At 31.7% G+C, this 27392-nt stretch overlaps 2 protein-coding genes across 2 annotated transcripts in view; one reads left to right on the plus strand and one right to left on the minus strand.

Moving 5' to 3' along the window:
- Nucleotides 1-6429, plus strand: part of LOC108907886 (probable beta-hexosaminidase fdl) — a 19338-nt gene extending 12909 nt beyond the window's left edge. The window contains exons 2-3 of the mRNA XM_018711720.1: nt 1652-2410; nt 5489-6429. Coding sequence (XP_018567236.1) covers nt 1652-2410; nt 5489-6369 — 1640 coding nt within the window. The 3' untranslated portion in view covers nt 6370-6429. The remainder of the gene's footprint in view (nt 1-1651; nt 2411-5488) is intronic.
- A 9555-nt stretch (nt 6430-15984) lies between these two features.
- LOC108907889 (nuclear receptor subfamily 2 group E member 1) overlaps nt 15985-27392 on the minus strand; it is a 38815-nt gene continuing 27407 nt past the window's right edge. The window contains exons 3-4 of the mRNA XM_018711723.2: nt 25237-25436; nt 15985-17296 (exon numbers count right to left, since the gene is read on the minus strand). Coding sequence (XP_018567239.1) covers nt 16613-17296; nt 25237-25436 — 884 coding nt within the window. The 3' untranslated portion in view covers nt 15985-16612. The remainder of the gene's footprint in view (nt 17297-25236; nt 25437-27392) is intronic.

The following is a 27392-nucleotide window of genomic DNA, read 5'->3' on the forward strand; positions in this document are numbered from 1 at the left end:
TAGCAAGATTCTATATATTTTAGTAATTAAGCAGTGTTTTTAAGTTAATACGACTCGCCAAAGTAAAAAAATATTTCAGGTTAGGTATATATTTTTTTACTGAAAATAGCAGTTAATTTACATTATCGGATTGTTAATGTGAAAATATAAACATTAGACTGTTGACTATTCCATGTTATACGTGTTTTAAGGTCACTTTTGAAGAAGAAACTACATGTAATTTTAAAAACCGTATTTCTGTTTTTATAATGAAGGAATAGTAATTATAAGATTGTTTAAGCTTATTAACTAAAAATTATTGCCTACTCAATAAAAAAATATTATTGTCCTCGATAATCTATTACTGATTAATAAAATATTTACTCTCTTTCCTTATAAGATTGTATGTACACAAATTGGAGCCGTTCCTGAAAAATCGGACGAATATCCGGTGCAGCGGAATTATTAGACTTGAAGCGTTGGCCGCTAGAACAGCACCTGCCGGGGTCCCGTTTCGTGACTCACGCTGGGCGATATTTTTTGTACAAAATCCCGTCCTTAAGGGGTTTTGATACTAGAGGATTCAGTTACACGTTCATTTTCACGACAAATTAAAATAAACAAACAATTAATGTACTTTGTAGATCATAATTTAACGAGGAATTTAATAAACTTGTTAGAAATAACGAAATATTATAATGATAATGCCAAAAACCCACAAAAGTAAAATCGCCGTGCCCTCTAATGTGCTCTACAATAGTTCATTTTAAATTAAATTGAACACGAAGTTTAAGTACCTACCTACATGATTAGTAGGCCAGTCATTATAGCTTTTTTCGGGAAAAAATACTATTAGAAGTTTTTTTGCGGAATATTGTTCAGAAATGTATTATAAACAAAATTTAAAAAAATCAACTCGAGACTAGTTGGGAAACTTTGTTAAAACAATGGTCAAAGTTATGGAAAAGTGGTTTTTTGACTGGCGTAAAAAAATTATTATTCTTAGAGAAAAAAGGTTTATACAAAAAAGATAGGTATTAAATAAATCTGTAAATTAAGACAAGTCCGATTAAATTCCGATAATTCGTTTATGCCCAAGAGCTCAAAAATGATCGAAAATAGCCGTTTTTTTCAATTGCTCATAACTAATGCAATTTTCATCGCATACACTTGTAATTCAGGATTTTTGCCTGGAGTAGATTTTTTGATATTTTGTTTATAACACGTTTCCGAACAATATTCCGCAGAAAAACTTCTAATAGTATTTTTTTCCGAAACAGGCTGTTTCATGTCTATAATGACTGGACTATAGCAAAATATCAAGAATATCCAGTTGATCATGTCCTACGCTATTGCGATTCGTGGACATGACTCATGGATCATGAAAAAAAAAATGCATTTTCATTTTCTGTTAGAGAATATACCATTTTTGACCCACGCGATATGATTTTCCCTTAGTTAGATGTGTTAGGTATTAATTAATAAATTAGTTTGGGTATCTCTTCCCTGAATTTCATTCTTCTTGAATTTGTTATTATAACTATGGACAAAAAATTTCCTATTTCAAACGCTTAAACTGACTGAGGCAATCAACTATTAAAACTGTTTATTTTTTTATTTTCAAATTTTTTTTTATTCAAATATGTATGTTAGAAATTACATATTTTTTCAGATCCCTCATGGACATACATCTGCGAAGATGTATGCGTACGAAAAGAATTCGACGAAAATACCTCCGCAGAGAGAACTACCCTTCAAACATGTAATATGTTATGTGGAAAATTACCGCTCTGGCCGATACCGACCTCCACAAAAGTGACTAATAAAAGTTTTTCATCTTTCACCAAAAATCGAATAGTAATCAAACTTAATTGTCCAGATCAAATCAAAGACGACTTGAAACAAGCTACGAACATATTCATGGAAAACTTACCAATAACTGATGGTTATTTGGAGGATTACGGAGACACTTTAAAATTTAATACCTATATAAACGTCAGCAAAGACGAAAATAAGTTAAAAATTTCCACTGATGAAAGTTATCGTCTAATAGTTACAAAACTAGAAGACAATATTGAAGTTAAGATTTTGGCCTCTTCATATTTTGGTGCTCGACATGGACTAGAGACTTTAAGTCAGTTAATTTGGTTGGATGTAAATAAAGAGAAGCTGAATATAATCCATGACGTAAAGATCACCGACACACCGAAATTTCCGTACAGGGGTCTCATGGTAGACACTGCAAGAAACTACTTTGGATTAGATCAGCTAAAGAAAGTTTTAAATGGCATGGCTGCAACTAAGTTGAATGTGTTCCATCTTCACTTAACAGATGCCTCTAGTTTTCCTGTTGTGTTGCCTAGAAATGAGTTGTTTGCAAAATATGGAGCATATAGTCCAGAGATGGTATACAGAAGTGAAGACATAAAAGGTTTGTATACTAAACAAAATATATTCACAGAAAATACGATTAAATCTATAGTAGGTATACATGAATGGCTTTTGAGCAAAATTCAACAAGCTTAGTTTTGAAAAAAAATTGATAATCATATACAGAGAAGTCATAAATGATTACAAGTTACGTGACCAGTAATTTTGTTTGGAACAGTAACCTTGTTTCATTCATTTTATTATACCAGAGGCTCCTTGCAACATCATAACTTATAATAACATATATAATTTTAAGCTGCATATTATATGCAAAGTAATTCTTATGCAATTAACATATGTTTTAAACACTACTTTGGGGCCTAAGAAAATATTTGTTAAACTTCTTAGGCGTCAAAGTAACATTTAACGTACCCATGAACATTAATTCGTCTTCTAGACTTTAAAATTTGTATTTACTCAATATTATAATAGTAAACCTAATACAGTTGGCGGAAGTAATAAAAACCGTGATTAAAAAAATTGTGTATTCATTAGGACTTGTTTAGATCTGCTAAAATAAACTGGGATCTAAAATTGATGTCTTGTTTAGTTTTCACACATATTATCGTTTCTTCTGTGACACAAGCAATCAAAAGTTAAATTAGATAGGCACAGAGAGTAAATAAGTTTGTTAAAATGATTATTTCTTATTATGTTTTAATAACAAAAAAAGATGCTTAACGATTTGGCTTCGCTTCGATAAATCAGTATCTTAGGTTTAAGTATTGTTACTTTTAAGATGACATTATTTTACGGACACAGATGCTTTATGGGCGCAATTACATTATGACCACATAGGTGTACGGTGTTGTCATAAAACTTCAAGGCTTATTCCTTTCGTCAAAATAAACAGTACAGTGATATGGAATAACCATCTCTTTTAAAACGAAAGAATTTACAGTCCACACATTGAATGTGAAGAACATTTTTAACTTAATTTTGGATTCCTCATATACCATGGAAGAAACGAGGTATGTAAATTTAGTAATGAGACTGACAACGTTGCGTTCGATATGGCAACACTGGAATCGTGGGACTTGGAGGGACGGCAGGTGAACATGTGATACGTGTTCCGTACGGGTCCAGTCATTTGGCTGTCCGTAGTCATTTTTCTAGTGAAACCGGCTTTCAAGATGCGTCCTAAAAATGAGTCACATTAATTTTCAGCAACGGCATGCTATCAAATTTTGCTTCACAGTTGAGCATAGTGCAACAGAAACTTTTGCAAAACGTCAGCAGGCCTACGGAGACATTATTTTGTCAAGAGGGCAATCGATGGAAGATGAACCACGCAGCCGAAGGCCTTCAACTGTAAGGACCGATGAAAATGTTAACAGAATCAGGGATCTTGTACGTTCAGACCGTCCATCGGTTGACTGTAAAAATGATCGAGGAACAATTGAATTTGAGTCACACCACCGTCCATCAGGTTTTGACTGGAATTGGAATGGGTCCAAATAATCTTTCGCAGGAACAAAAGAACATCAGGAGAGAAAGATCCTTTGACTTTTTGGAATCGAACGAAAATGATCAAAATTTTTTGGAACGTGTCATTGCTGGTGATGAGAGTTGGGCGTTTGAGTACGACCCGGAAATGAAACGCCCGAGCATGGAATGCTAAACTTCAGCCTCTGAAGCACGAAAAAGCAGGAATCAGGAAGATCAAAAGCATGCTGATTTGCTTCTTTGATTGCCAGGGAATCGTTCACAAAGAATTTGTGCCTCAAGGCCAGACAGTGTCAATCAACATTTGTACCGAGAGGTTCTTGAAAGACTCCGAAAAAGGCTCATGCGTATGAAACAAAACATCAAGAACAATTGGATCCTGTATCACAACAATGCGCCATACATAGCAATTTCAATAAACTGGTTTTTGGCCAGTAAAAATATTCCCGTGGCCCCTCAGCCTCGTTACTCTCCGGACTTGAGTCCTTGTGACTTTTTTCTCTTCCCGAGTTTAAGAAATCGTCTCAAGGAGCGGACACTTGAGAATATTCAAATGGCTGTAACTGATGACCAGATGTAGATTAATCCAGTATTTGAGGATTTATTTTGTTGGGGACTTAATTGTAATTCTATTCGAATAAAAATTCTTATTACTAAATTTACACACCTCGTGTATACTTCAAATATAGATGTAATAAAAAAACCAATGGCGTTGGAGTAAAAGGAGGCTAAGTGGTTACAACTATTACCGTTCACAGTTAAAAGACCAAAATCCACGACAAAGTTCATTACTCATTAGCAGTGAATCATAGATAAAAGTTATTTATTTTTGTTTAATTTCTCAACAACGGGATGTTTGTATAAAATATGTGTATAGAATTTTGTAATTTACAATGAAAACTGTTAAATGCAAAGTTTTCTTGATTGACACATCATTTTAAATTTGTGATTTCTTTATTTTTAATTGTTTAATTCCTAGAAATCTCTTAGATAGCTCTTCTATTTTATTTCTGCAAAATTTCTCCATCATTCGTACAATCTGATTAAATAGCGTTTTTGTTCTCATCTTGAGATCAGTGTATCCACATGTGCCAGCGTGTTATCAAAATTAATATTAGTCTCATATACATTCCATGTTAAAATGCCAACAAAAATGAAATGTAAATTGAAAAAATGTTCAATGATGGTTTCAATAAAAAAAATTATTAGTTCGTTGATATTTATTTAAAGTTAAAATAATTATGAGTGACCTGTAGAAATTAAAATATCGATTTGAAATTTTCAGAATCGAAATTTTTTTCAACCTAGAAAATGATAAAATAACGAGAAAAAAGTTCAATTTTTGACGATTTTGGAAATTTTGAAAAATCTTGAGCGACCTCTAAATTTTTTTTCAGCTGATTTTTTGAGGGGGCTCTTAAATATTGTTACGTTGTTTTATATTAACAATGATGATATTATTTAAAACATTAAATAGTATTATATTGTTTCAGAGTTTTTTAGTTAAATGACTTGTGTAAAATGAATTTTAAGCAAAAATCTTGAAACTGAAATTTTTTACTGGTTATCACATTGGAACCTAGTATCCAAGAAAAGAAATCACCCATTTTTTGATACAATTATTCATTTTCAGATTTGGTAGAGTATGCTCGAATAAGAGGAATCAGAACAATTTTAGAAGTAGATGCACCCAGTCACGTAAACGAAAACCTGAATAAAGTCAAAGACGGTTTGGTTATATGCGGAGAAGATGCTCTCTTTAATGGGCATCTAAATCCACAGAACAATGAGTCACTGCAAGTACTTGAAGAAATTTATGAAGATCTGTTAGACCTAGGAACGGATACTGAGATGTTCCACATTGGCGGAGACGAGGTAAATTTAACCTGCTGGAAACAATTCGTAAATGATTCATTAAGCACAATGTCACTTTGGACTAACTTTACCAACAAAATGTTTGACACATTAATATCAGCCAACAAATATCGAGTACCTGAGCATATAATTCTTTGGTCCAGCGATTTAACGAGCAAGTACGTACAACAACTAGAGTACAAAGAGAACGTTGTAGTTCAGTATTGGTATGGGGCAATTCTTCCAATTTTGATAAATGGCAATAAAGTAATATTTTCTACAGTAGGACGCTGGTACTTGGATTGCGGCTATGGGTCTTGGAAGACTGCTGGTGACAGTGGGGTGTGTGATCCCTATGCTACTTGGCATACATTTTACAAGTATCAACCGTGGGCGGCTGAATTTTCTGAGTACAAGAATCAAGTTCTGGGAGGTGAAGCTTGTTTGTGGTCTGAAATGGTTGAAGTTGACTCGTTAGAAACTAGGATATGGCCGAGGGCAGCTGCGATGGCTGAGAGATTATGGAGTGATCCCATTAATTTTAACAGAGATGATGTCTATCAGAGGCTCGATGTTCACAGGCAAAGACTGGAGAGCAGAGGAATAAAATCTGAGGCTATTTGGCCGAGATGGTGCTCTCAAAACCCTGGAAGGTGCTAGTGTCATTTTATTAATATATTTATTTATACTGTCTACAAATGAAATAGATTTTTATTATATTATTATATTTTATTTCGTGTGAGGAGATGATGTCGTCAATTAGAACATCTAAAAAGTGGTATGATTGGAAAGATAAAAATTAAATAACACAGAATCTTATACAGGTTATAACTCTTTAATTATTGTTACAAATACTCTGCAAAAGTAAATATTTATGTTTGTTTACGACGAAACTTTTTATTCGCTCTATTGCTAAGTATCACTTGCAACTTATTATTATTCCAATGAGAGGGTGCAGATAATAATCACTTAGAAAAATATGTAAAGGTCTGTTAGATCTAGTGACTGGTAACAAAATGTTCCACATTGATAGAAACGAAATAATTTTAATCTATCGAGAACAAATCATAGAAAATTCTCTCGGTTCTTCATGTCACTTTGGATTAACTTCTCTAATAAAATATCTGATGATTAATTGTTGTAGAAACTTAACTAAGTCACTGCGTAAGTAAATCAACTCGAATACAAAAATGACTGTTTAGTACAAATATGGGACAATTAGGTAATTCAATTTTCATCAATAAAATTAAAGTTCTTTTTTCTACAGTGAAATATAATGGTCGAGCGATACTGGGTCACGTATAGGGTAGAAGAATTTCTATAAAAAATAAGCTATAGCATTAGCAAAGCCTTGGAAGCTACTAAGAATAGTATTATACTTATGTTTCAACAAATTTATTGTAATTTATGTCAACAAATTAAATAATTTTTAAAATATATCTACAGAAAGTTAAATTTGTTTGCTTATTTCTCATGAAGCTAAAGCTTTCAGTTACGCATCTAGAAATATGCTTAGTAGAGGGATAGGGGTACTTTTATACTTTATACTTTTATAGTCAACTAATAAACCTTACTTTTTTACTTACAGTTTACAATGATATGGTAAATCTACAGGTTGTCTAAGGAAAAAATAGAATGTTCGTATTTGAATTGCTAATTTCTCTGTCATTCACCTGCAATCGTACTGAGACGTTAAGACTTAAAAAATTATTATTCTTATTCAAATAAAAATATTTAAATCCAAATACATACACGAGTCTACAAACTTGCTAGGTTGAGCCTTTTCAACATAGTAAACAAAAACGCTAATGGTGTTTTGTCGGAATGCGCAGCGCCCATCCTAGAAAAAATGAGAAAAATAAGGAAACATTATTCACACACCTAAGTAGATATTTATTTATTTATTTCTATAACTGACATACACTAATAAATATTAGGACTATAAATATTATTAGGATAATAAATATTTAGGACCCTAAATATTTTTTATTATTACTTATTTGAACAAAAACTAACCAGTGGGGTTGAAATTAAAAGGCATGTGATGGATTTCGTATGAAAATAGAAATAGACAACTTGCAACCAAAACTTTTATAAGTGTTGTCTATTTTCGTCTGCTGTTAAAAGTGTAGAAGCTATAAAGAAACAACGTTGTTGCCACAAACCAAGTTTATATGAGTAAAAGTTTTACATTCGTACTTATTATGAAATGAGGAAAATCAATCTTATCTCTAGAAAATAAAAAATCTAAAATCTTAAACTAATGAGGAATTTTACAAAAAAAAATGAGCACAAAGAAAGTAACGTCAAGAGAAGATGCTTCTCGTGTCGCCTTCCCACTAATTCAGATTCCACTGGATCTTTTTATTCAAATTCTGAAAATAAATAACTTTATAAGGAAGCTAATTCTACCAAATTTGACGACTACATTTTCAATGATCCTTAAAACATTAAACTTTAGAATTGTAGTAGCTCTGATATTGTCTTTTGAGATAGCGAGAGAAAGAGAGAGAGAGTGAAAAGTGATGACTATAGATAATGTCATTAAACACATTTTTTGGAAGATATTTCGCAGTCGTATAGGAATGTACCTATGTAATAAATACATAGGTATAGGTATTCAACAGAACAAACTTAAAGTAAAATTTGGACACATGTTTTAACATTCTAAAAAATAAATAATAAAAAATAAAATTGCAGGATAACTATAAATTTGAACTAGTTTGTAATAAATTCTAATTTTAAAAATACCTAATTTGACATTAATAATGCACGAAAAAAGGCCTTATAAATATGATTAGGTATATTATTGTGGTCTTTTATTTTCTGTAAGAAACTATCTCAAATTACATATAAACAGCATATTTGTATAATTCCACAAAAAAAAACGGATAACTTTTGTTGTAGTAAATTTTATTATTGTCCAAATGAATTCGCAACTTATATTTAAGAAAATTGTGTTGTTGTAAGTTAAATACAACACTTTAAATGACAACTTGTGACTAAAATTTAGTTAACAGTATTTTGTATATAAATTATAGTCAACGGTGCTACAATTGTGTAAATTTTTGTTATATATTTTTTCCGCGTTCTAGCACTATTAAATAGTTTGAAAAGGAAATGGCAAATTTGACATGTCTCTAAAATTTTTATTCAACTTTTCTCTCTTTTTCGTTGTAATTTTCAATACAGTAATCATCTTCACTACTGTCCTAACCATCTTTATTAATTCCAGTCGAATTCCTCTCAAAAAATATTTTCGAAAAATTTGCCAGCGGTTTCATTAAAAATGCAGAATAATAACTTTACATTATGAAAATTAAATTAACCATGAAGTTATGATAAATTTGAAATATCTTTAATAGTTTCTATTAATCCATACCATCAACTTCCTGCCATTACCAAAAAAAGATTTTCAGTGTTTTTAGAAGCCTTACAAAAGTTACACATTAAAACTGTAAAGTGATAAATATTTTATTTATAAATGGCAGAAAATGTTAATTTCATATACTTATTTGGAAAATACAACTCGTTTAGACAAAGTTACTTCAAACTTCGATATATTTGTATCAATATCTTTCAAATATTCTCTTTCTTTATGAATATATTCTACTACGTAGGTTACCTTTACCAGAAGGAAGCTGTGGGTATTGTATACACCTTCACATGGCACTCCCGACGTCCGTAATAATAGGTACTTAATGGATGATGTATCAAGAGCGTATTTGCAATGTTTGGATGTTCACCACACACGGAGATGAAGTGTTACTTTTGAGCCACTCGACAGATCAACGTGTACTTGAGGTTTGCGGAAACGGGAAGGCCCGCATTGTTTACTGGAACTGTATGGGTTATTCCCGTGAGACCTACTTTTTGTTCCTTTTGAAAAATTATAAAAAAATTGCTTAAGTAACGAGGAGGATATGCTTAGGTTCAGGTTTTTGTAATAAAACCAGCAGCAGCTTGTGTATGCGATTTTCAACAAAAGAAAAAGGCTGTAGGTGTTCTTATAATTGTAGGTTAGAATCTAAGGATAAGAATGTAGGTAATTTAAAGAAAAATAGTCTCCAAATGCAGATATAGTAGTTCGCTCCATTTGTTGCAAATATTTTATAGAAGCAACTCTCGGTTTTGGAGAAGATGCAAATGAATCGATTGTGGCAATAAATTTGCTGAATTTCAACAATCATTACCACACTTTAATGGGAAAACTATTCATTCATTTTTGATTTTTTTTTCTTTTTTTCTTTTGGGAAACGTGTCCGCTGAGATTTCGATCTTATTCCGAAAGAATCCGATTCTGATATACCTATGTAAGGATATATGAGAAAGAGTAAAGTGGCAAGTTGTTTGCTATTAAAAAATTGTAATTTCATAATAAATTGGACTTCTAGTTCAAATTCAAACAATTCGTATTTAACTGTTCCACAATTTATTATTTTTCAATTTATGTTTCTATAGACAATTTTTGTGTCGATAATGACTCGAAATAATCAAAAATAAAGTATCCCCCCTCCGGGTTATTATCCGTGAACACACTGTAGAAGAAAAAAAATCCAGTTGGTATATAATAAAAGTGACAAATAAATAGATCAAAAATTGAATGATCTCTGTATACACACTTTTAGAATAAATGCAATATTGAAAAAGTGTTAATAATTTAGATTAATATGAATTATTATCTAACTATATAATTTTCTACAAAATTGCCCCATTTCATAAATCTTTTTTTTTTAATTAGATACATCCATATTTTTTATTGTTATTAGTTTTTACACCTATTTATTTTTGTAAGTGATTAATTAAAAACTATAATTTTCGGAAAAAAATAATAGAAAAAATATATGGTGATTAAATATTATTGCTCATATTATTTTATATTTTTCTCCTTCCATTTTATAACAGAACAAATGATGTATAGAACATGATGCCTGAATTAATATTTTAATTGAATATTACATAGAAACGATTTGCTACACCCCTGCGAATTATAAAAATTGTCACACCCTTATATTATTGTTGGACGATCACATGGTTTCCTATATCAACAGTGAGGATTATGTATCGTTCGAGCGGTGGTTGTCATTCACCGTATTTACTGTTATTATTATTTAAATTGTTAGTGCTGTACCCCTTGTCGCATGATTATGACATAAGCTTTTTCATTCTTTAATTCGTGCGGTATATTAGAGGACATTGAATAATTATTATTTTGATTTATGGGAACTGCATTCTTGTATTATGAAAAATTGTTGTTATGAAAGAAATATATCGAAAGTGTAAAGTTAAATGATTTTAAATACTAACATTCATATTTTTTCAGTAATTTCCTGTTTCTCATACGTATATACAAGGTGTAACAAAAAGTAAACAAGAGTAATATTTTGTTCTTAAAATGATACCTATAACCGCAACTGCCACAAAAACAGGTAATATAAAACCTTCATTAAAAAACTATACAGGATGTTAATGAACTTATGTCAAAAATTTAAAGGGGTGAAAAAGGAGCAAAAACTGAGTTAACTGAGATCACAAACTTGTATCGGAAGTTTAAGGTCATAGAGAAAAAAGCTAATTAAAAATGTGTTTAAAACTGTTTTGGAACTGCTGAAATACATGTATTTTATAGCGGCGAGTACTTACAACAAATTCTGTAACACTTTACGAGTTTGTAGATTACTTATGAAGCCGGACTGTGTGCGAAACTCAGTTTGTAATACATTGTTGTAGTGATTGCTGCGCTGTTTTTCGAGATTACATTTAAGTTTTCTTTTGAAAATGGCGCATTTATTCAGCAATCGCGAATATTATGATAAGCTCAAAATTTATGGCAAAGCAAACGAAAATACACACAGAGCTTATGAAGTGTTCCGTGCAAGATATCCTAAACGACGTGCCTCCGCACCAGAAATATCGCACAGCAAGTAAATACCTATATTTCGCATCCTGTTGTGTGACGGACATTACGAGAAACTTAGTTGTACCCATTTCATATTCAACTTGTTCAAACGCTTACTCCTGAGGATATCCACTATACGTCGAGATTTTTGCGAATGGTTGTTTCAGGAACATGCAAGAAATCCTCAATTTACAGCGCAAATACTTGTTACAGATGAAGCATGTTTCAGTCGAAATGGTATACGTAACGTCCACAACACTCACCACTGGACTATCGAAATTCTACACGAAAGGTGGCTCCTTGCAATGTTGAGGTAAGTCAGCTTTTAAAATTAATTACGGACATGTGGCAAAAATATTTGACGTAAGTTCATTAACACCCTGTATTTACAAAAGATAAGCCAAATTTTTGCATAGGTGGTACTTAAGGTCTCCTGTCTCGTGACTCATATTGCAGAGTCTTTTTTTGATCTGTGTGTTTCGTAAAACTGTAGGTTAGGATTATATAGAATTATGAATTTAAAAAAATGTGCTTACCTGCTTTTTAAATTGTTTTGATAAGATGGATGAACTTTTTCTCAATAAACAAAATGTATGAATGTTCAGACAGACCATGGCTATGTTTGTTCTATTGGCGCCCTTTTTCTCAAAGATTCATCAGATACGATTTATTAAAATTCATGATTCGGAAATTGATACAGAATGTGTGTTTCTCTATATACAAAAATTTCATAAATGTCGCATCGTGTGGATGCTGCATATCGATATATTTAAAAGCACGTTTTCACTTGCCAAAATGTTGGACAAAGACACATTACCAAAATGTACGCGGCACCTACTTCAACTACCACATCAGTGGGGTTCATTTCCACAGATTGGAATTTGTAACTGTTCTGCATTCGTAGAAACAAAAAAAAAACGGAAAGTGTCACAAACAGCTCACATGTGGGTAATTGATGCATGCATAGAACGTTCAGTAGTATTTAAGGATATATTGTATCTGTGATACAGCTCTGCGATATAGATAGAGAAATAATCTGCATATATTTGACACCTTTGTTTTTTTTATGTATGGCAAACGACCGCATCATTTCGAGGCTGTCTAAAAGAATGTATTTCTTCATATTCGACTGTTCCTGTCGATAATTAAAAAATTAAATTAAATACAAAAGCAATTTGAGTATGATTTACCCCTTTAAGTATGACACATTTATTTCCATACAGTACGCACTTTTAATTTTTTTAATACTTTGGTTTACTTAACAAACACCTTGTTCAAATTTAAAATAAGAAACATATTACTTACAACCTAATCAGTTTGGATTAAATATTTTGTAATACAACGTAAAGAACCAAGTTCCTTAAAATACTTACAAAAGTGAGGTAGTAATTTGTCAACATGTTCAAAAGCGAAATGGGTATGCTATTAGTAGAAGTTAATACGGGGATGAAGTGTTTTGTGCTGACAGTTCAGAAGTTCCGACTTTTGTTTGGAAACAGGACAATGCTCATTAGTGATGGCTTTTGTGGCTTTACTTACCTGATATTAGAGATACAAAAGGTGGACTCGATCACCTACAAAATCTCCTGCTTTCTGAGTTTCTTTTACGGAAGCCGATATCGGATAAAATTTTTAGGTGATCTGCTGCCACTGTGTGCGTAGTTCCTTCGGAGAAATTTTATGTGTACCTAAATAATCTCTTTTTCTGGTATTAGCTACTATATCAGGTAGACACAAATACCTTGTTTTTCTCAAAAATCCTGTTCTTGTGAAAAAACTGAAACTACTCTTTTTCTGTTAATATTTATTAATTCCAAACAAGAAGAGAGGCTATCTGATAAAACAATAAAGTGCGGAAATAAAAAGATCTATTTATAGATTTATAGTGCTTTATGGAGGCTGATAGTAATAGTAAATACAAGATATTTCTTACTTAACAATTTCAATATATCAGGTATATATATTTTTGTATTACTGGACTGGAGTGGACCGCAAGACTGGGTGGGTATTTATTTTGTATCACATGCTATTTTTTATAAAAAAATTGTTCCTTCTAGTCGAGATACCTATATATTATTTATGTATAATGACAGTTACCCATTTTGCTTTAAATGTTAGATAACGTTTTATTAATACTTTTCTCTAAGCCATCTTGCTCACCAGACCTAAATCCAAACGACATTTCGTGTGACTTATTTAAAGCTTTTGATATACAAATACCAATACCAGCAATCAAATAAACGAAAACTTTCAAAATAATCATTGCTTTGAAATTCTGGGATTCTGGGAGAGACAGGGAAATATCTTCCCCATTGGTTGATATAATTATATTCAAAGTGAGTGAATTTTTGCTTTTATCTACCAAATTTCATCAAAATCGGTTAGATAGATTTTGCATAATAATTTTGCAATTCAAATTTTGAAAAAAAAATACAAATTTTCAAAATTTTGCACAGCAAAAACCAAAGCCCTTAGATACTTGAAAATTTAATCACATATAGAAGGGCTCTCAAGCTTTTAAACTATTTTTGAAAAATTCGAATCCGTCAATTAGGAGAGCTCTGGCGTTTGTTTAAACATTGGTCGAATTTTTGTACTTATAAACAATTAGAATAACTTTGTGAATATTCAATTAAATCAAATTTTTTAAAGCAGGTTTTAAAAGTTCTTGGAAAAACGCTTCTTTTAAAAAAAAAAACAGATCGATTGGTCAATTAGTTACGTAGTTATAGCCGATCAAAGTTAACCGTCATTTACACTAAATGTACTGGTACATCCGGGCTAATTTTTCTGAAAATACCTTTGGTATTCCGAGTACTTACCAGGTTTAAGATTACAATATTTTTCTTCATTGGCAACCTACTTTAAAAGATGTTTAAAGTTATTTATGCTAGTGAGAAATTCAAGAAAATCGTATGGGTGGGGGTGGTGGGGGAAGCAGAGAGCGCGGCCGCTTAGGCCTGCTCGAAATTAAATCGGAGAGTTTAAAACCGCGACGCGCTTAAAAATTTTTAATATCTCACCTTCTAGAGGTCCGATTTTGATAATTTTTTTAAAATTAACGTATTTTCAAATGCCTATCGTTAATAATTGGTCTTTCAACAGTCCGATAATTATTTATCTTTAAACTTCCTTTACTTATCAACTTTATTTTTCTATTGTATCAAAGGTAAGTGCATAAACTTATATACTGTTTATCAAAGATCAAAAACAAAATTTAAATATTCTGAAATTGTTTAAACAACAATTATTTTCAAAATATTGCGAAAATTGTTAGTAATATAATGAGTTAATTTCTCATTTGCTTATATTTTAAACAATAAATAATATTTGAATTATACTTTAATTACAAAAAAAAATTAATATTAAAAAAATAATCTTTCTTTCATTTCAATATATATTTCGTATTCGAAAAATACGACCTTGAAAAAAATAGATACACGTATGTGTCTGTTAGGAAAACAATCTCTACAACCTGTATATACAGTGTTATTTTTTTAAAATCTGACATAGGCCAACTTTTTTATTTGAAGTAATAGACTAGTACTTCCAAATGCAAAGTTGTAGGAAATAACTTGATTAAGAAAAATTTACAAATAATTTTTTTCGGTGTTGCCATTTAAAAAAATATCGTTTTAGTAGCTACTGCAGAAATCTGGCAGCGCCAGAGCTCTCCTAATTGACGGATTCGAATTTTTCAAAAAAAGTTTGAAAGCTTGAGAGCCCTTCTATATGTCATTAAATTTTCAAGTATCTAAGGGCCTTGGTTTTTGCTGTGCAAAATTTTGAAAATTTGCAATTTTTTTTTCAAAATCTGGATTGCAAGATTATTATGCAAAATCTATCGAACCGATTTTGATGAAATGGTGTGATGATTCTACACGACATGAAGTTTTCTTGAGCTAAGTATAAAGGTCCTATACCCAATTTAAACACCCCAAAAAAATTCCCTACAAAGTATTGTTTTTTAACCCCATTTTTGCGATTTTCTCGACTTTTACCATAATAATCATGATTCATTCGATTTATAACTAGTCATGTTTTGTAAAAAATTTAATTACAAACATTTTATTCCTCTTCCATTTTCGCCTTCAACTCTTGAAAAGATACATAATTAAATAGGAAGAAAAATTTGTATAGTACCATCAGCAAATAAAATATTTAATTAATTCATATTAAAAAAAGTGTTGGTCATATTACGAATCCTTAAGGTACTCCATGTTTGACATATTTTAAACTGGATTTTTCATTGTTATACTCCACATTGCTGACGTTAAAATTATATTAATTAAAATAAAACAGCGTTATAAAAATAAGACTTTTAATTTTGTAAACGCTACACAAATATTGTATTTTTGTAACATATGCTCTATACATTTTGTAATACGTAATATACAAATTTAGAATTTGTCTACATAAAGATACACATTTGTATATGTATTTTATAAAAAATATATACATATAATAATACTATCATATGGTTTAATAAAGCTATGTAGCCAACAGTAATCAACACTATTGCCTTGAGATCGTTGAAATTCTGTGTAGAATTTCAACTAATTACTCTATATATATACATCACAGTAAGTTTTCAGTACTTAGTAGCTATGAGCAAAAACTTTTATAAATTACTAAGTTACGATTTCTATATGTCGCTAATCTGACAGTAATATAATAATAATAAGAAATATTTTCTACGGGTGTTCAAAAAATAGTTACCCGAGACGTCTATTAAAGCTGGGATTGACAACAAAACAATCAATAGTTGATATAGAAGCTAGGTTTCTTATATTTTTTTTAGAAATAATCGTTATTGTCAAGTAAGTTGTTATAAGGTGATTGAGCAAATCTAAGAACTCATCAATCTTAAAATTAATACTATTATATTGAGAAAGCTGTAATACTTTCAATAATATCAGCTAGTTAAATCACAGGGAATTATCTTTAATTAGTAACTATAAAGTTTTTGCGTCTTAATGTCAGTGGTTAAAAGTAAAAAAACCGTTATAAATTACTAGGAGGTTGCGACTTGTACATGTCGGAAATTATTCTAACTATAGGTATATGGCCTATTGTCTTCCTAAAAAACAATTCTTCAATCGTGTTACCGGAAACATTCTTCAAACTTGGCAGCAGTAACAACAATTTTCCGAACCTCAGCGGCTGTCCAGGGTGAGCTGCTGATATATATTTATTCAAAGTCAATTGCGTTTCATCTTGTATACTAGCAACTTTCCTGGGATCAGTCAAAACCTTAACATCGGTTTGGTTCGGATTGGAAGACGAACTAGGTTTCTCAAAGCAAGTCTTAAAAAGCAATATAGTTCGCAAACAAGCGTATTCTTGATGGTCCAGTTGGAAGTGTCTAATATTAAATAAAATGTCCTGGAATTCCTGCACGTTCTGTAAGAAGGCGGTATGGTTTTCGTCCCTTTGCAGTATTCCACAGGCTTGTACTAGGCATGATAGTTCCGTCAGTGGTAGGAATTGGGCAGAGCCTAAGACGAACAACTCTCTCCAGCTTTCTTCCAATAACAACAGTTGGTCGGAAAATGGCAGCAACGCGAAAGATGGGATGCTTTTGGTCCATTGCACGTTCATAAATAGGAGGCGAGCGGCCGACTCGCAAATCGCAGCTGGGTTTACGACCGCTGGGGGCAGTATTGGAGCCAAGGGCAGGGTCGGTAGCTGTAAACAAATGTATTATTAGTGTATATTTCACATGCCTTTCATACAAATATCCATTTCATAGTGCTTATTTCTAAATAACCTATAAATATATTATACAATTCGTAAAAATATTGAGCATAAAAATTCAAATTGCACTCCAATTTGTTGCTTGGTATGTACCTCAAATATCTACGTCGTTTAAGCGGTCCTCTTAGACTTTGCTTTTAAAATATATTATTTATTCTGCATTTTTATTCTGTTTATTATTTTGTTTGAAACTCTTTTTCAGTAACATTAGTTAATAAAAATTCCATATATTCCTCAAATATTAAGGAAAATAAGTAAATAATGATTATCATAATTAAAAAATTGCGTTTATAGCATGCCTTGTGAATACAACAAACGGCATAGGTTGGAGTGACCTCTCGACCTGTAAATGTTAGCATAGATGAACACAATTATTTTAAAGAATAAGATTTTGAGAAATCAAAAATTTGCGATAACGCTTGGAAAAACGGCCATATTATTCAGTGGGGTTCAGCTAAGATTTTGGAAAAGGAAAATAATATTGTTAAAAAAAATTAAAGGAAACAGCAATTATTTCGTGGACTAGTGAAAGACGTGTTTAAAATTGTTCTGTGAACTTGGATCCTTGATGGTTTACAAAATCTAAAAGATGAAGTATGTAATAAAAAAATTAATATCATGATATCTCTAGCTAAAAACCAGACAAAAACAAACAAATTTAAACTATCAAAACTAAAACAAAAAGTCATTGTAAATTCAGAAAACGAAAACAGATTTGTCTGAATTCTTCCGAATAATAATTTTTGATTAGGCAAAACTATTTTAATAAAAATAACCCTTGACTGATCCTTTTCCTGACCCAAATTGTTTACTAAGTGCCTTCTCGAAAAAAGAAAATATCTACTTAATTACAGTTCTGTAATTTTTTTCATTAAAAACTACTTTTTTGACACCCTCTCTAAGCGGTTGTATTTTCACATGAGATGTTCAAATGTGATCTTTTTATATGAAAGACCCACTTTATTTTTCCACAGGGTATCACCCCCTGAATTTTTTCGCACTTATTTATTTATACCCTGTATATACAGGGTGTCCCGTTTAAAACTCCCTAGCTGGATATCTCGAAAACGGAAAAAGATAAATGATTTCTGAAAAATCCACTGTATAGTTTCAATAAATGGCTTTACTTGTGAGTACAAACTCCGTTCCTCTCAGTGCAGGTATAGATGTCGCTGCAATCCGAAACCATATTTTGTTGACAGCAGTTTTGAAAAGTGTCGCACGTGAAAAATCTCCAAATTATAAGCAACTTTTGTGATATAAACAATTTTCGAAAAGCCACTAGTTTCCGAGATACTTGGATTTGAGGTAATTTTTTTCCAGGAGGAAGATTTTTTAAAGTTAAGTTTTCAGGCGTAACTACTGCAGATTTTCGTCGTATTAGATTGCTTTGAATAAAACAGTGATGAATTAATTTTATTTAACTAATAGATATCACAGGAAATTACTTCATTTAATCTTGTCGCAAATTATATTCTTTTCGATCAAGATAAAGTAATATTTATTTAACAAAAACTGATGCAAAATTAACAAAAATTATAAATAATATCCATAGTCAGTCTATATAATGTTATTTAAAAACTGGTCGTTTTCTTGAACCTTCTGTTGTTTTCTGTATCAATGTTGAATACATATTACTATTACTATTACCATTACTACTACAAGTCTACACCTTCAACTTTGACACATTTGACATTTATTCAGTATGGTCTAGTACACGAATGAAGAAAAGCTCGACATAATTTTAATATTCGGTGAATGCCGTATAAATTCCAGCGAAGCAGAAAGACTTTATCAGGTACGTTACCCAAACTGTCGACATCCCGATCATAAAACCTTTTCGTCTTTATCAACGAATTTGCTTCATTGTGGTTTTTTAACAAAAAGAAGCATCGTAGAAACACTGTTACAAATGATAGAAACACTGCCGTGGTATTAGGTACGGTTGATACTAATCCACATACCTCGGTGCGAGCTATACAAAAAGAGAAACGGGGATTTCCGGAACATCGGTCCATAATATCTTGAAGCGAAATACGTATCATCCCTACAAAGTGCATCTTTTACATAATTTACGTCCTGGTGATATGATACGAAGACTAAATTTTATTGCCGAAATGGAAATAAAGGCTCAAGAAAAGGACCAGTTTTTAAATAACATTATATGGACTGACGAGAGTCGATTTACAAAAAAATGGCATTTTGAATAGACATAATAGTCAATTCTGGCATGACAGCAACCCTAGATAGACCAAAGACAGACATTTCCAAACCACGATTTCTATAAATCTATAGTGTGGTATTATTAATGGCATATTAATTGGACCCTATTTATATGAGGAAAATTTGAACGGTCGCAATTATTTACAATTCCTTCAGACCCAACTAACTATTCTTTTGGAAGAAGTTCCTTTAGTTATGAGACAAAATATCTGGTTCCAACAAGATGGGGCACCAGCTCATAACGAAAGGAGGGTGCAAAATATTCTTCATTAATATTTTCAGGGGCGACGGATAGGCACCAATGGTCCAATAAGGTGGCCTGCCCGCACCCCTGATTTAACCTAGTCGATTTTTTCTTATGGGGTTACTTAAAGAACCTAATTTACCAAACAGAAATTGAAGACTTGGCTGACTTGTGCAATAAAATTTATGCGAGCTGTGCATCTATTCCTCGAATTGTTTTATTACGAGCTACTGATACCGAACTTAGAAAAAGGTATGAAATATGTATTCATGAGAAGGCGGCAATTTTGAACAGTTATTTGACTCGTGTATTATGTCAATTTAGTATCGTTTATTTGTAATTTTTGTTAATTTTGCATCAGTTTTTGTTAAATAAATATTACTTTATCTTGATCGAAAAGAATATGATTTGCGACAACAAGATTAAATGAAGTAATTTCCTGTGATATCTATTTGTTAAATAAAATTAATTCATCATTGTTTTATTCAAAGCAATCTAATACGACGAAAATCTGCAGTAGTTATGCCTGAAACTTTAACTTTAAAAAATCTTCCTCCTGGAAAAAAAATTACCTCAAATCCAAGTATCTCGGAAATAGTGGTTTTTCGAAAATTGTTTATATCACAATAGTTGCTTATAATTTAGAGATCTTTCATGTGCTCTACTTTCCAAAATTGCTGTCAACAAAATATGGTTTCGGATTGCAGCGATATCTATACCTGCACTGAGAGGAACGGGATTTGTACGCACAAGTAAAGCCATTTATTGAAAGTTGATTTTTCAGAAATCATTTATCTTTTTCCGTTTTCGAGATATTCAGCTGGGGAGTTTTAAACGAGACACCCTGTATATATACATAGAATCAAAATATTGACTCTCATTGAAAGAATAATGGAATGTCAATAAAATAGAGAATCTTATCTGTGTAGCAATCTATTACAAATCACGTTTAGATTAATATGGTGCTCCAACTTAGTTGATATATTATATTTTCTTATCTACATACGTGACTACATTTTTAGCAAACTGGCTCGAAATATTATATTTTAATAATAACACTGTCCAATTTTTAACTTGACTGTAAATAAGTAAATTTAAAAAAGTTCAATTCAAAGTCAATATTCATCGATACCAAATATGAGGTACAATCTTTTACATACCTAGATTTTTGGTATCGAAGAACATTGACTTCATTTGAAAGTTTAATATCTTTATAATGAAGAAAAATATGAAAACTAATAATAAAACAAAATATTTTTAAAAGGAGGTTATAAATAAAAGAAAAACCAATTCACGTTAATATAACCCATACCTAGATCTAATATACTATTAATCATCATATTATCAACACTTCTCACACTGACAGTTAAAATTGTATTTTTTTCTAAAAGTTTGTTTTTTATATATTATTTTGATCTATTCATGTACTCTATTCGCAAGGAAGCCACCTGAAGAAACAAACCGATTGCCGATATAGCTACTACCGAACAGCTTCCGTGATTTCATCATTGTTCCATCAAAACAAAAATGTTCTTCCCCTCTTTTAAGGATCCACATGCAGGGAAGAGCAAAAATGGAAGAACAGTTTTTGAACTGTAGCCATTCTATGAGAGACGATATGAAGATGAGTATTATCTTAGATAAGATATGATGCTGACTCTTTCTGTACTTGTTACAGACAACCCCTTTACTGGATATGGAACATCTCAGACATTCCAAAAGAATAAAGCTATAGCTTTGTCAGTAATGTCTTCTGGTTCAATTATTTTTAGGTTGGTTGCCACATCGTAGATGTAAACTTCTTGACGTTTCAAGATATCTATCTTTTTCAGAAGAAATTAAAAAAAATTAAGACCTCTGACAGGTATTACTGTGTGCACTGGTTCATGGCGTTTCAGTGCATGATTTGAGGTCACTGAAGTCACTAGGTACTTAGATTCATTAAGTAGAATTCTAATAAGAGAATATTTTGGTCGAGACTCTACAGAGAGATTGAGTTTTTTCTATTTGGCAAAGTAAATCATGAAGTGGAATGTCACAGACCAATGACTTCAAACATAAAATAAATATAACCAGATTTAATATGCAATTTAAAAATTTCTTCTGAAGAAGAGAGCGATACGTCAAGGAATTCAAACCGGCGACGTGGCAACTAGTCAGGTAATTGTTCAGGCACTGACAACTACCTGCAAAACAAATTAATATTTTCTATTGTCCACATTTTTGGACGTCGAAAACGCAGATTATTCTAGATACGTTGTTGGCTGCTATTTAAGATTTATTTAACTATAAATACTTATGTCAGAGATTTTCTTCATCAAACTATTATTTAAAATATTTCACAAATTTCTTACGACTTCAATAATAGTGTCCTTTCACATTTACATGTTATTCTACGACAATTGCACATGCACCACGTAGTACTGCATAGTGAATGAATCAAGTTAGCATTGGCCCAGTGCCATGGGGTAATGTATTGTGTGTCCATTAATGCACTTGAGAACAAGAAAAAATACATATATTTTTCGTTTTATGAAAAAGGCATTCTTGTTAAAAATTTCTGCTTGTATTCAAATGTACAAAAATGTAGTTTTAATCGAGACAATACAGCCCGTGTCCCGTATTAAAAATGGACGGAAATAGAGTAGGGTAGACTGGGTACGATTGAAACAAAGGATGGTTGAAATAGAGTTAATATTTCGCAATCGTCTGTGGTAAGATGGGGAGTACGAGGAGCACACGAAGAGGACAAATCCAAGTACGAACTTGAGTGTTGCGTCGTTCACAGCGCGCTGCGGTTATTTATAGGAGGCGCTGTTGTGGTTTAAGCAAAATTTTTGCAATTATTATGACTTTCATTAAAGTGAGAATATTGAATGTTTTTTTTTGTTTGAAATAAAGCTTGTGGAAAATGGCAGTTACCGTTATTATAAATTGTTTTGTACCTAATGGAGGGATGTGGACGGTTGAAACATTATAAATATTTATTTAATTTTCTTGTCTTTTAGATGCCGCGGTTACGTGTAAGAAAGACTTCAAGTGACGCACCGCTTCACCTAAAATTTCCGTTTGGAATTTAAAATTATTTTTAATTTATATAAATTTTATAATTTAGGTATAATTGTATATTGAAAATGTACTGTGTTTGTTTGTTTTATACGCGAAATAAACAGTATAGTTGCGCGACGACCGCCTTCTAAAAACCATTGCCTTCGTTGAGCGCGTACCATACAACGTATAGCATAAGCAAGGACGCGGATCGAAATCAGTTTGTATTTCGCTGCACTTCGTAGCGTTGTTTACGGCGGTTTTCATGGCAACGAGGCGGCCAACACGTAAGTAAACTACGGCGTGGGGGAACGAGTGACGCGAAATTGAAGCAGCATCGCCATCACCCATCGCCTGCCTTTAACAGTTTATACTATACGTCGCAGAGTGCACGATTATAGCGGTTCTTTGTTAATATTTGGTTTGCATCAATAATTGTAGAAATAGTTCCTATGTATGATCCAATATGTATTTTATTGGAAACGCCATTTTCCAGATGGAAACTTCAGAACAAAAAGGATTTTTTAAATTGCGAAAGACCTGTGCCTTCTCTCGATGTTGAAAAAAGGGGAAGTCAAAAGACGGAAGTATATATTTAAAAAAAAATCTGTATGCCGTGTTTAATTGTATTTCTATTTTTAATAAAATCTAAATGAAAATCCTTCTCGCGAACTTTAGTTTTTCGGTAATATTGCAAATGCAACTAAAAATTTCCAGATTCATTTAAAGCCGTTTGACATTGAAAATTTGAACATTTTTGCCTGCGGCGCTTTTTTTTCTTTTTAGTGAATCAATGAATATGCTACACCTATTCTCAATGTCACGAGCCGCCACTGTTAGCATATTTTCATCTTCGCTCGGTTTATTAATGACAATGCTATGGACGATATAAGCTAAATTGTGTCAACCGTAACCAGTCTATACCTAGTGGAGTTTATTATAATAACACAATGCTAATTAAAAAACACATAAATAGTTAATTACTTTACAACATTTAGCACGTACAGAATATCCTCAGATTTTCTTAATTGTTGGTGTTGGCAGGAAATTTTTAAGCTGACATTTGATATTTTGGAAACGAATCTGCTTCGTTAACTTTGTTAACAAAAATTCTGTAACGTATTTTTAATTAATATAAATAGATTTTCAAGCGAAACTTATTTTTTATAAGTAAAGTGCCTTTTCCATTTTATATCAAAAACTTTATTATAAAAAGTTGTTCAGAAATAAAATTTATTCTCCACGTTCTAAATATGAAAGTAATCGGCCAAACTTGATTTTTCTATTCCCCCATCCTGTGCAAGTACCCTTTTTTGTTTAAGAGATCGAAAACGTGCTCATACATCAAATTCTTTTATTTGCTCAACGGAAAGATATTGCAATTTGAAGATTCTCTGTAAAAAAATAGAATTTTATATCGCCTACAAGTCATAAAAAAAATCATAAACCGATGCCGCATACTTGCGTGTGTTGTCAGAAAGTTTAGTCGGGTAGTTTGGGTTTTAGTTGCCTGTTTTTCGATTGAGTATGTTAAGATACCGAATTTTGTTAGCAATATGGAAGATACAGAACAGAAAAAAAATTATAAATATTGTAGGTATTGTTTCCCAGTAATGAGAATTTTGTATTTGATTAGGTAAATCTTTGAAACCTGTGACAGAAACGGTTTTGTCCAATTAAACGCAAAATCCTTAAATATAGTTTGAAAACCGCTCAACGGATTGTGTTGAGAATTTTCAGGATCGCCAAATCATGAGCAACACTTTGTGTATACAAAATAAGAACGTTTTTGAAATTTTACTGAATGACCCCATTATTAGAATTAGTTTAAATTAAAATTTACTGTGCCGAATTTGTTGGCAATCGACTTTAATTTTATATTTATCTTCGACTTTGGTATAAGGACATACATTTCTATCGCGGAAAACTTTTCTCGACAATTTTTTTATACCTTTTATGAAAATATGTATTTTTTTCGACAAAGCACAAAAGTTTTCAGAAATATGCTACAAATGACTTTTCTATCATACAGAATCGTTTCTCAAAATGCAAAAATTTCAACTTATAACTTTTTTGTCGTTTACACGTATGATTAAGGTATGGGTAAGGTATTCAAATCATTTCTTTGTAGAGAACACCATGTATATGTTTCTTTCATTTCAAACTATATTCGTATATATCTGAACACAGGCAGCATTTTTTAATAAGTTTTCCTTCTTTTCAACTTCATCCGTGAACAAACTGTGTAAAAGTTTTTCTTTCCCTTGGGGCGTAATGTAAATTATCCCTATTTTGAACGAAATGCATAATTATTGTCTATGATTAAATTATTTATAGATCATATATATAAACTTACCCTTGGCATTGTCAACATGGTATTGCATAGAAAAGTTGCCGGAGGAATTAAGGGAAACATAGTAGCGTCTTTCGGCATAGTCAAATTCAAAACTCCACCAGGTGGGGTAACCATGATCCGCTCTCGGGTTTCGCTGAAAAAACTCGACATTTGTTGTCTCCTCAGTGTTGAATTCCGAGGTCCTCTCTCGTGCTGGACCGCTGTAAAAACATTATTACCGTCAATAACAAACCCCAAGAGCCCAGGCTACCCTAATACAAGAGCACGTTCAATGTCGAAAGAAAATAAATTAGGGCACACAAACTCATATTGAAAAATATTATCACACCTGGTGGCTACTGCCGCACAAGTGTGCTAAAGTTAAAAGTTACGCTTTCTTGAGAGTGCTTCTTGTGCGTTGTTTAACGTTAAGACTCTGTTCAGATCTTGAAACTGTTGCACAAGTTAAGAAACAGCGGCGTTTATAAGCGCAGTGAGTGGCATTTCGAGAGCGAAACACTTAATTTAAACTTACTCTAAATCAATGGTCTGAAGAAACCGTAGAAGTAAACAAAAGAGAAGCTAGTTGACATTAACAATACCTTTTGGTGACCAGAATTGTCGATGAATTGAAATTGTTTGAGAGTTAAAGTTGTCGTGGTATTTTTAAATGAATTCATATTTTTTAAATTCAATTTCTAAGAATTTCAGTGCAATAATTGGCGAAAGAAAAAAGTTGACGTTTATTTTTAAAAATAAATGTGTACTTTATTATACCTTAATTTTGAAAATCTACTGCTACTTATTTATTATTTCAAAGCACATCAGCAACCGTTAACTTAACTTCAGAATACATTATTGGTGTTTCAGATTAGTCGGCTCTATTTCACAAAACGTTAATTAAGTTTCAGAATTTAAGAAGATTCAAATGTATTTCAGACAGTTATTTATTATTAGTGCGCACAACATAAAACAGTATTTGTTACATGATTCTTTTTTTCTGATTAAGCTAGGTACTTTTTTGTATAAAGTTGTTCGATAGCTTTAAGAAATACTTACAACTAAGGCTGTCAGAGAAAGAGCCGCAATTCAATGGCGTGCCAAGCAGGTCAACCGAGATATGCGTGAGCCGCTGCCTCAGAATGCTTTTCACGTTCATGTCACGTTAGTATACTGTTGTCTTTGTTATCGTGCGGTTGTTACATTTCCGATCCGTTGAGGTTTATGGTGGTGTATTGTAGACAATTTAATTTGCTGATTTTGAATAAATAATGCGCACGTCTATGTCCCGCGGCTCAGTTCTGACAGCTTATAATGTTCCCATTTGAGATATATTTTATAGTTCTGATAATATCAACAATACAAAAAAGTGTTTTAAATAAAAGGGCACCAAATCAATTTCTTCGCATTTTAAAATTATTTTTTCTGCGTGTTACCCAACTTCAATTTGTCAAATGGAACATCGTATAGATTATTACATTTTTTAACTTCTGGTTGAATTTACGGCCTACTTTCATAAAAAAATATTGGTTTCGGTGATATTTGATTTTTTTATTTTTCCTCGAAAATATTAAAAATCAACACATACCTAATGTGACAGCAAGATGCAATTTTCTTCACTTGTCAAAGTATCAAAAGACACATTTCACGTATTACAAAGAAAAAAATTGTATTTATGGATTCCACAAGTTTTAAGTTTTAGGACATGAATAAATATTTTTTTTTTAATGAAACATTGACACAAATAAAATAAACCTAATTTATTTTAGGGTAGGTATATGGGCTTCCGTTTTATAGTTTGTGAACGTCACATAATAACACTGTTTCCAATGCAAAATAGTTAAAATTACCGTTTTAGATTAAAGTTTTTCATGTAAATGGAAGCCTTTTAATTGGCTAGCCAGATTTTGCGATCTAAAAATCTAATTTGTGATTATTCCTCGCACCACACCATGTAAGATACACAAAATTTAAAAAAGCAAGCTTTCAGACAAATACACTCGAAATTCTTTACGGTCATAAACAAATATGTTTATCTGCCCAGTGAAATGGGTGACATTTTGGATAATTACTTTTATAGATTTTTTAGTGTTTTTTTTTTTATAAATTTGTATGTTTTTTCATTACTTATTTTATCATTGGTAAACATAAATCATATGCTGATATTATGATCATGT

This window comes from Anoplophora glabripennis, unplaced genomic scaffold (assembly GCF_000390285.2).
Source record: "Anoplophora glabripennis isolate ALB-LARVAE unplaced genomic scaffold, Agla_2.0 scaffold122, whole genome shotgun sequence".
Taxonomy (NCBI): domain Eukaryota; kingdom Metazoa; phylum Arthropoda; class Insecta; order Coleoptera; family Cerambycidae; genus Anoplophora; species Anoplophora glabripennis.